Here is an 11,170-nt window from a genome sequence, read left to right on the forward strand (position 1 = left end):
AAATAAATAAAATTGATAATGCATAACTATCTATCTACTTGCAAGTATTTAAAATCACCATTATTTTTTTAATAAACTATTATGCCTTTTTATAATGAAATTATGAAAGAGAGGTGAATGAAAATTAAAAAATATTGTTTAGATAATAAATTAAGAAAAATTGATAAATGCATATCTATCTATTTATTTATATATATATTTATAGGTATACAAAATCATAATTATTTTTAAAGATCAGGTAATATTTTTAATTTAATTGTCAAATAAATAGTGTTAGCAAAATGAATAAATTGTAATTAGGGACTATTTAAATACTTTTTTTAGCCTTTTTAGGAGCACATTATGTTTAATGCCAATACAGTTAAGTGCAAATTTCACCAAACGGAGTAGGTTATTTGACTTTATACAATTCACTTGTATAAGATTGTCTAATTATTCCTTCTTTATGCAACTAATATGATGCAAATGATGTTGTTTGTATGACAGGAGTAGGCTATTTCTAAAATTGTTTAGCAACAAGATGTTATCCAACTCAATAATATAAGAATTCTCCTCTTTATTAAGACTCCTATTTAAATTTTTCACTTTTCATGAGTAACTGTGCTTAGATTTGCTATGGAAATACTTTTAGTGAGTCTTTAGATCAAAATTCTCCTTCTCTCATGAAGAGTTTAAAAATTTTAATAGACTGCTATTTAGAAAACGAAAAAGATGATTATACTCCAGATTATTATAAGTATTACTTTTTATAACCTTGGTAAAAATGTTCAATCAAAAATGTTAAATGCTTGTCTGATTAAACTTTTTTGAAATATAATGATTAAATTGAGTAATATGTTTAAAAGTGCGTTTAAGAAACACCTATTTATATAACTAATACGGCTTATGTTGAAGACTTTGCTCTTAATTAGACCTCTACATGTTTAATAAATGCTTTCTAAAGCTATTAAATAGATTATCAAAATAATGCTTGCTTTAAATAGCTCTAATAATGTGGCAATTTTGAGATTCTTTAAAAAGTATCTTCTGCCTTAATTTAAGCCTGCTTATATGGTATTTTGATAAGCCTTCTAATCATTTGAAAATAATATACAATACTTAAATAAATAAATAATTAAATAATAAATTTAATAAATAAATAAATAAGGTTGATGTAAATTTTAAATTTATCATTTTAAAAGTATTAAAATTGGAATGGAATAAGTTTATTAATTGGTTGAAAAAATATTTTATAAATAGAAATTATTTATTTTATTCGATTTTATCTGTTTTTTTCTTATAATTTGAAATTAATCATATTAATTAAATGTAAGTCGTTATTTTACATTTACATTAAATGATCAATTTAAAAAAAAATATTACAAAGTTTTAAATTTTGATTCGTTTAAAATCAAATCATTTTATTTCAAAACTTAATCAAGAAGTGTAAACTTAATTGCTTTTATTTTCATAAGCTTTAATTTCAAAGTATTTTTTAATTTTAAGTATTTAAAGATTATATTCACTTGATCATATGTGTGTGTGTGTATGTATGATTGTAAGTAAATATAATTTATTAAAAGTCTAACTTTTTGTAAGAAATAAAAATAAGTTTTTTAATTTTTGCATTTGATGTTATTAGTCTAATTTAAGCTGACTTTAATATTTTAATGGTCAAACTATTAGTTAAAAACTATCTTTACTAAAGTAATTTTTATTAAGTATTTTAATTGATACTGATTTATTTTTTAATTTGATAATTTAGAAATTATTATTAGTGCAATTAACGTTATTAAGTATAAGTTTTAAATTATTCAGCATAGCAAGCTCAAATCAGCTTTTATATAATTAACTAGAGCTATCTCCTATTTTTTATATAAAATTGACTGAATTTTAAGCTTAGAACTATGAGTTACATAGAAATCTTTGAATTAAATTAGCATTCTACAGAAGGAGATCTTAAGCACTGTATTGAATGGATATAAGAAAACTTTAAAGAATCTAAATTTATAAATATATCTATAGTAATCAAGCGCTCTGAGAGTTAGCACATTTAGATAGAAGAATTAATTAAAGATGAAAAAATATAGAGTGATGGTAAGAAAAAAGGAAATAGCATTTCTCTCAAAAAAGTTACTTTGTAGGATATGGAGAAATAAATGGAGTAGAAGAAACAATAAAAACAAATAGATACATAATTATAAATTAGTCAATCAAGCGATTTAGCAAAGATGTAAAAGAGGATGTCAAAATATTAAAATAATCAGATTAATGAAGAAAATAAAGAATATGAGTAATTAGATGAGCTAAAGCATATGATAAAAAAATCTGAGGAGTTACTTAGTTTATAGTAATATGAAGAGGCAGCAGAGTAATAAGCCAAAATATAAACAACTTGTCAGTAATTATTAGATAGGATTGAAGAAAATCACTCAACTGCTTAGTAAAATAACCTCTAAAGATAAAATTAAGATGTAAAAGAAGTGGAAAAAGATTAAGAAATGGATTCTGTATATCTTTAGCTTATAACTTTATTTATTAATAATTACATATAATAAGGAAAGTGTTAATTTCTTTAGAAAAAAAACGAAGAAGCTATTTTATTTTTTGAGAAGGGGATAGAATATTATAATCAAGTCAAAAACAAAAAGTTGATTGTAAAAAAATATAACTTAGACGTCATGGTTGATTATGTAATAAATCCTCATGTTTTAGAAGATCTTTATTCCTCTTTAGGAGATACCTACCATAGTTAAAATAAATATGATAAGTCAATAGAAAATTTTCAATTTGCAATATAAATCATAGATAGATATTCAAGCGAGTAGTAGAAATAATATTAAGGTCAAAAAAAAAAAGGAGATCTTTTCAACTTAATAGGATACGCTTATTATTGTATAGGCGATATATAGAAGGCAATTGAATCCTTTACTTAAAGTCTATAAATTTGCATGGACTTGAATGGAGAAAAAGATGTATAAGTGGCTAATCGAATGAATAACGTAAAAATATATTAAAAATAATACTAAAAGCAAAATTTTTAAGTTAAATATTTTAAAAAACAACAAAAAGCATTCAATTTAAAATCCAAATAAAATAAAAAAGTTGGTAAAATAAAATGAGAAATGAAGTTAATAATACATTTTTTTAAAGCTAATAAACCAAATCATTTGATAAAAGTTTATCAATCATAAAATTTCTTTCAAAAAAAGAAGCAATTTCTAATCGAAATTAAAATTTTGCACTTAAATAGCATTTTGCAAAAAATTAAATGCTATAAATATACAAATAACAAAGTTTAAATTTTAAATAGATGTCAAATAATATTTTAAATTGTAATTATATAAAACATAAGCTAGCAGAGGCATACAGATATGTGAAGCAGTATGAAAAAGCTTTGAAGTATTTTATTAAGAGTTTAGATATAAAAAAGCAGGAAGAAATGACATAAAAGAATATTTAAAGTCTAGGAATGACTTGTAAAAATATAGGTATTACGTACTAAGAAACTAATTAATATGAAAAAGCTATCGAATACTATTTACAATCAATAGAATATTTTAAAAATTTCTATAGTGATCATTACAAAGACGAAGGAGGTAGCATTCTGAATGCACTTTATACATAAACTGCATAGTGCTATAAAGAGTTAAATAATTTTCAAGAAGCTACAAAATTATATGAAAAAGTATATGAGATTAATAAATCTATGTATGGACTTAAAAACATTTAAACAATAAATTGTGCAAATAATTTAGCATCTTTGCTTTTCAAACTTTAGCACTTTGAAAAGAGTGTAGAATTATTCGAATAAATTTTAGGTTTTTAGAAACAATATTATGGCGAGTAGTCCATTTAAGTTGTTTAAACTTTGGTCAATATGGGGTAAAAAAATTTTAAAATTTACTAATATTTAATATTGCATTTGAATTACTATTATAATATTTTATTTAAAATATAAAATTAATTTTTTAATTAAAAATAAATAGCACAATATTTTGTAAAATGAAAAAATATGAGCTAGGAATAGAAAAAATAGATATAGCTTTGAAAATATTTGAATAAAATCCAAATTCAGACTAATAGACTATTGAAAGCACAAAGCAAGCAAAATAATATTACCAAAAAAAATTTCAACAATTTAAGTAGTAAGCATCCTTACAATTAAGTAAAAAAGATCTAAAAATAGAAGAACTTTGAAAAAATATTAGTAATAATTAAACAGAATAATAATAACAATAACAAAAATATATAAATTAAAAACAATTTTTATAAAATTAATAATTTTATAAAGTATTTCATGCATTTTTATTTATAAATATTTAGAAATTAATTTATCGAATTTATAATTTGTTAGATTCAAAAATTCAGGTTGTTAAAATAAGTAATTAAATAAATAAATTTATAAATTTGTATAAAAAATTAATTAATTTTATCAAAAATAGTGAGTGCATAGGTCACATTAAATTTCAATAAAATTCAAAGTTTAAAGTAAACAAAATTAGCATTCAACAGATATTAAGCCAAAATTATTAATATTTTAATTTAAAAAATAATAAATCCACCACACACACATTTATATCTTACAGAGAAAATCAAGAAATTATTAATTATTTCAGGTATTGTAAAATTTACTTTTGTGCTGTCCTAAACATAAATTTAATTTAATTTAAATAGATTGATTTGAAACGATAGAAATTTACTTTGGATCATATATTCATTATAAAAGAAAATATCTTTTTAGATAAATATTACAAAAATCATTATTGATCATTTGTTTATTTATTTATTTGCTTGACTGATTGATTTTTTAAGAATTTTATCAAAAAAAATATTCATACAAAATCTATGTAAAAGATAGTTAATTTATTAATGTTTGAAAACAAAGTAAAGAGCCTGATAATATATAGATTTTACCGATTTTGATAATTCAAAATGAAAAATTTAATTATAAACTCATCCATTTCATAATATTATGTGTAAAATTACATGGCTGAAAAAGAATTTTTCAAGAAAGAAAATCAATGTATTTTTCGAATATATTTATGAATAAGAAGGAGAAAATTAGTAATAGTTATTGCAAAAGATAAATAATTTATCAAAATAAAAAAAATAACAAATAGATTGATAGAATCACTGTTTAAGCAATCAAGCAAAAAAAAAAAACAATTAATTATTTAATTAGATCACCAAAAATTAGGAATGGCTTTTATCAACAAATTCAAAAATAAAAAAGCTGAAGACTAAGTTCCAGAAGGGGTAAAGGTTGAGTATAGCTCTTTTGGTTAACCCTAATCTAGCTACAACCCTAACTTGGTTCAATAAAATATGAATAGTAGTAATAAATTAAATTACATACACATCAGTATTCTCAAATAAATTTATATATTATTAAATAGACCAGTCCTCATCATAGAATGGAAATCACAATAGTAGCAGCAGCAACAATAAATAATAAACAAGCTCTTTAGCTTAAACTTCAGGTAAAATTCTAAGATATTCATTCAATTTATTTAGTTTATTTTAAAATACAAAAGTTTGGAATGATGATCAGCCAGCAAAGTTAAATAATACTGCAGCTAAATAAGTAAAGGGAAAGCCTAATTTTATGTAAAAAAACATACCCTAATAACCTGCTCCTGTATAGTAACCAGTAGAAAGCACTTAGAGTTAAAAGCCAGCAACTAATACTCCTGCTCCAGCACAAAGACAAGAAATAAATTTGAAAATTGAAAATTAACCAGTTGCAAAAAAAATAAAGTTTGAAATTAAAAATGAATTCGATTTGTTAGATGACAACGATTTGAACTTTCCTGAATTGTAAATTATTACTTAATATTTGTTAAAAATTGAATTTATTTTCATTAAAATTCAAAGAGAGTTCCAAAAAAAGCTTGTAAATGATATTGTTGCACCTGGAGGTATTAGAATTAAGTAATAAGAAGATGTGTTAAATACATTTGCAGATGATTGTCAAGCTTTCTATCCATGCGTTATAGGTTCATTATTGATAAATAAGTTTTTCTCAAATGAACAAAATGTGGTGAAGCAAGTAATTTTGAAAAATAAATTTTTAGCAATATTAATAAGTTTTAATTTAAAAATTTTAGAGAGCTATTTATGCTTCTGAAATACTAGTTAAAAAGCATCAGAAATTTTAAGAGTATTTCAAAAGATAGTAATTTATGGTATAAAAATCCTAGCAATTCAATATTGGTGATAGCAAATTTGTTTAATTATCTAACTAGCTTTTAGCTGTTGTCAGCAATCCTTCTCTTGAAATTAAAGAGGTAATTAACTAATTTCTTTTGTGTTTGTATATCATTTCATTAAGAACAAAAATTTTAGTTTAGATTTAAATTTTATTAAATTAATAAATTTAACTTTTATAAAATTTCTATATTAATTTTCTTTAAATCTATTAAAATAGCAAGCTGATATAAACTTTAACTTCTCATAAGGAAATGACTTAAGCAAATTTAGCAAAAAAAATGAACAACAATAACCACAATTAGGTTCTTAAGTAATATAAAAAAATAATTAGCAATAAGCGAGTAATGTTAACTTGATAGATGAGATAGATGTTTCAAATGGAATAGATTTACTTGGTGATTAATCAGTCTCTGCATCATAATCTAAACCTAAGTCTCTTTTCAATAATTTGAACAAAAAGAAAACTAATGAAAACCAAGCTCCAGTTTAATAAAATCAAACCTAAAATTCTCAAATATAGTAACCTTAATAGCAGTCATAGCCTTCTTAAAATACAAATGGTGAATCTAAAATAAAATAATTCATGAAGTTCAAAGGAAAATAAAACAACGAGAACAATTAAAATAATTTAAATAAAGATGGTGATCTTTTAAATTTAATAGATGAATAAACAAACAATAATGGTAAAACTAATACTGCTAATAATCATCAAGGATTATAGGATCAATTCTCTCTCTTAAATTTATACACTCATGAAAATAAAGAAAGTTAAAACTATAATTAAAATTATAACAACTTCTAATATCAAAATTCAAATAATAATAATAGTGCAACTTAATTTAATTAGTTTAATCCTCCTCATATTTAATAAACTGGATTATATCAACCATAATTCCCTCAACCTGGTTTTAATGGATAGCACGTTCCTGGATATCCTTACTAAAATAATGGATATCCTCAATATCCCTAACAAGGATACTAACCTTATGGTTAATAAATGCAACCAAATATTTATGGTTACAATAACCCTGGTACATAAAATGCTCAAGCTTTTAAAACAATTCACATGGACTTTAGCGGATAAAATAATCACCTTTAAGAAAAATAAATATTAGACCTCAATAATTTCAAAATTGATGAAAACACTCCTAATCAAAAAAATAGCCAATAGCAAGCATAGAAAAGTAGATAGTAAATAAATGAAGGAGCCTTCGATTTTATTTCTCTCTGATCGAATGAGTGAATAATTTTAAATCATCCAAAATAATTAATTTATTTATAGTTAGTTAGTTATATTTCTTTGTATTTATAATAAAAGTTTATTTTAGTTAAAGAATGAATTAAATCTATCCCTTTTTATGATTATTAAAATATAAACATATAAATATTTCAAGTTAAATTTGCAACAATTTAATAAAATATTAATAAATAAATGCTTTTTATTTACTTTGAAACACAAATTATTATCATAAAAAATTAATCTTAAAAAGCATTATTATATTTATATTTTTGTAAAAAGCTATTTTGCTATTTTCTTTTGTTTGTAAATAAATATTCCTCTTTTTTTTACTATCATAAATATTTCACAACTCTATTTTTTCTAATCAAAATTATTCTATTCAAATTAGTTTATTTTACTAAATTAATATTGTCATTCATTAATTTAAAAAAATAAATAAAATTTAACAAATATATTTTTCAAATATTTTATTTATTAATTAAGATGAAAAAAGTAAAAAATTATTAACAAATTTTATTTGTTTATATTTTGAATTATTTATTTATCTTACTAATAAAGGGGTTTGAGAAATATAGATTATATTTAAACCAACTAATACAAATATTAAAAATAATTTCAATATTTATTACTTATTCTAGAACTAATGTGGTAACTCCGTTAAAAATAAATTATTTTAATAGCACTAAATTTTTCATTAAAATAACTTAGTAGAATCAAAGAACAGTAAGATCTTCATTAGTTATTTTGGTGTGATATCATCAATTCTTTCTTTTCAACAATCAATCATTACTTAGGATCGAAATCTTATTTCTTTCTATTTAAATATAAAGGTTGTTTAATAATAGAGAGGAAAAATTGAAATAAATGTTTTCAAGAGGGGGGTGTTAGTTTATGATCAGAAATTTTGTGATAAATTATCTGTATTATTAATATTCTTACCCCGCCTATATACATTCATAAACATTTCAAAAGAAACACTAAGTCTTCATCATTTAGAAATTATAAATTGAGGTATCGAACTAAGTCAATATATAAAAAAATTTATTTTTACTAAAATAGTAAATATTAAAAAACACTTGCTTAGTGCAAAAAATATTAAATTTCTAAACAAATCATTTTGAAAAATGTAGTCCTCTAACCCTAATGATAAAATAAACATTGATTTTGTTACTCAATTTTTACAAATTGCTGAGATAGAGTTTGCAAAATTAAAAGTTCAAGAATCTTCCCAACAATAATCGAATAATATTCAGCCTGAGACAGTAAGCTTCTCTAAAGAGCAAACGCAGCAATAAAACATATTAAAACTTTCAAATGATGTGTAATAAGTTAAATAAGAGGATATTGAAGACTAATAGAAAGTTGCAAATTTGAATAATAAGACCTCGGAAGTCAAAAAGAAAAGGATAAAAGTTTCCTAAAATACCTAAGAAAAAACAAAAAAAGTCTCAAATATATTAAAGAAAAAAATAACAAAAATCGAAAAACCTTAAATAACAAACGATGCTAATTAACCTGAAAAATAGACTAGAAGATCCTACAGAAATGTAAAAAAGTCTCAACAAAACAATCCTCGTTAAAAATAACAAAAAAAGAAGACTAATAAACTATCAGAAAGCCAACTATAATAATTTTAAATGATGTATGAGACAAATACAAATAGCTTTTTAATGAAAAAATTTAAAATATCTAGGCACTAACTTTTCAGATATAAAGATAAATACAATCTCGTCAAAAATCTTACATTCATTTAAAAAATGATATAAAACAGAGATAAGAGTTAAAATATTTCAAGTAAAAAAGTGACATAACCTGAATAACCTGATGAAACTGCTGAGGATATTGAAATTAAAGATTCTGAAGATATTATTAATGAAGAAGATGATGGTGATAATGAAAACAATTATGAAGATGATGATGACGATGATGATGATGATATAGATATTTAAATTTAACCTGAGATTGAAGATGATGCTCAAGAAAAAAATTTAAATCAAGATTAAGTTATAAAGAGCACATTACTTTAATCGAAAAATCATTTTAACCCATCAAACGAAGAATTAGATAATTAAAACAAAATAATAAGTGAAGAAAGCAACAGTACATAAACTTAAATCAACCAAAACCAATTGAATTCTCTCAAATAAGCAAGATATAAATATATTTGAAAAATTTAAATTAAATTTTCAAATTAAACTTATAATTATAATAAAAATAAAATATTTGCTATTTATTGTCTCTTTTAATCTTGTGATCTATCTATATTATTATATATTAATTTATTTTATTATTAGATTTTATTTATATAATTCATTAAAATAAAATACTTTTCTATATAATTTCTATAAAAAAAAATTTATTAAACATTTTCAAAATTAATTAAAAATATTTAAACTAACTTTTTCAAACTTTTTAATTAATTTTTTATTAAAATTAACAGATTTTGTTGACAAAAAAATGATTTAATTGAAAAGTTTTCTTAAAAAGTTAATGAAAATATTATTCAATAAATATTTTTCGCTAAAATGTATGAATTATTTCTAATTCTCACAAGTTAGTTTAGTTTGACTTAGGAAAAAAATTTAAATTTAGATTAAAAATATGAATGCATTTTTATTTAAATTAATTGAATTTTTCTTTGAGTAATCAAATTTAATATATTCATTTTAAATTATTTTAATAAAAATCAAATGAGAGCATTTTAGTTATTGCAAATCCAAGCTGAAGATTTTAGCTTATTTATTGAAGTATAATATAACTTGATTATTGAATAGATATAGTTAGTTTTTGGATATCTAAAATATGTTAATAAGAAAATTATATTTTATAAAAGAATTAATATCATTCTCTCTAATTACTTATGTAGTAAAATAAAAAATTCAATACTTTTGTATTAGATACATAATTTTATCACTTAATTTAATAAACTAAATTCGAAATATTATCATGGTTTTTCTTTAATTTAAGTTTCAAATTACATAAAGAAAATATTTTTATATTTATATATTGTGCTTAGTTATCCAATTTATGAGAGAATTTAAAGCAGAAATGACGATGGATTTGAGTTTGAATCACTTAATCACATATGCCTGTTTATTATAAAAGAATTAATTTTTTTTAGAAAGAGAGGTTTCTGTGTGAGAAGGAGAGAAAGAAACAAGCAACTAATTAAAGAAAATGTTAATTTTGCAGATTGAATACAAAAAATTAAAAGATTTGTTAAATTATTTATAATTGGATTAATTATTAAGGAATCAAGCTGCACTTTTTGATAATTTAATGCAACTATAAAAGAAAATAAGCAGAGTGTGGAAATCAATTTGTAAAGCAAACAATCAATAAATAAATATTTATATTAATATATAAAGAAGAGGTGGGGTATTCCTAATTCATAAATACATTCCTTAAGCTATTTTTTTATTTGTTTTGTGCTTGATTAACAAACAAATATTTTTTTATGCATATTTAAAAACAAATGAATCAATAAATGTATGTATTTTCAATTTCGCTAACAAATTATTTATAGTACATGATTGCAACAAAGGGGGACATTAATCAAATGCATGCAACATATTGAGTATCTTTTCCATAAACAATGTAAATCTCCAATGTGTTAAGAATGAATTAGCTTATTAATTTGTGTGAATTGATCAGTCCTTTATTATTTTCTTTCTTTATTAGATCCTTATTTGAGAGGTAGAGAGAAAAAATCAAGCAAAAAAAGGTAATAAAAGGAAA

The 11,170-nt window shown here is 21.7% G+C and overlaps 4 protein-coding genes across 4 annotated transcripts; all 4 read left to right on the forward strand. All coding sequences in view use genetic code 6, as the record gives it.

Moving 5' to 3' along the window:
- Nucleotides 1–167: 167 nt before the first annotated feature.
- On the forward strand, nt 168–1,082 carry TTHERM_000140858 (hypothetical protein; the record flags this gene model as incomplete). Its single annotated transcript, XM_012796331.1, has 1 exon — nt 168–1,082. One exon carries the CDS (start codon nt 168–170, stop codon nt 1,080–1,082), a length of 915 nt encoding a protein of 304 aa, XP_012651785.1.
- An 804-nt stretch (nt 1,083–1,886) lies between these two features.
- Nucleotides 1,887–4,179, forward strand: TTHERM_000140859 (tetratricopeptide repeat protein; the record flags this gene model as incomplete). The annotated part of the gene is made up of 3 exons (XM_012796332.1): nt 1,887–2,981; nt 3,335–3,864; nt 3,969–4,179. 3 exons carry the CDS (start codon nt 1,887–1,889, stop codon nt 4,177–4,179), a joined length of 1,836 nt encoding a protein of 611 aa, XP_012651786.1.
- Nucleotides 4,180–5,064: 885 nt separating this feature from the next.
- TTHERM_00140860 (tetratricopeptide repeat protein) lies at nt 5,065–7,423 on the forward strand (the record flags this gene model as incomplete). Its single annotated transcript, XM_001011023.2, has 6 exons — nt 5,065–5,317; nt 5,379–5,462; nt 5,517–5,799; nt 5,857–6,031; nt 6,090–6,269; nt 6,410–7,423. The coding sequence occupies exons 1-6, from the start codon at nt 5,182–5,184 to the stop codon at nt 7,421–7,423; spliced, it is 1,872 nt and encodes a 623-aa protein (XP_001011023.2). The 5' UTR covers nt 5,065–5,181.
- Nucleotides 7,424–8,556: 1,133 nt separating this feature from the next.
- TTHERM_00140870 (hypothetical protein) lies at nt 8,557–9,600 on the forward strand (the record flags this gene model as incomplete). The annotated part of the gene is made up of 1 exon (XM_001011024.3): nt 8,557–9,600. The coding sequence occupies one exon, from the start codon at nt 8,557–8,559 to the stop codon at nt 9,598–9,600; it is 1,044 nt and encodes a 347-aa protein (XP_001011024.1).
- Between the last annotated feature and the right edge of the window lie 1,570 nt (nt 9,601–11,170).

This window comes from Tetrahymena thermophila, assembly GCF_000189635.1.
Source record: "Tetrahymena thermophila SB210 genomic scaffold scf_8254747, whole genome shotgun sequence".
Lineage (NCBI taxonomy): Eukaryota > Ciliophora > Oligohymenophorea > Hymenostomatida > Tetrahymenidae > Tetrahymena > Tetrahymena thermophila.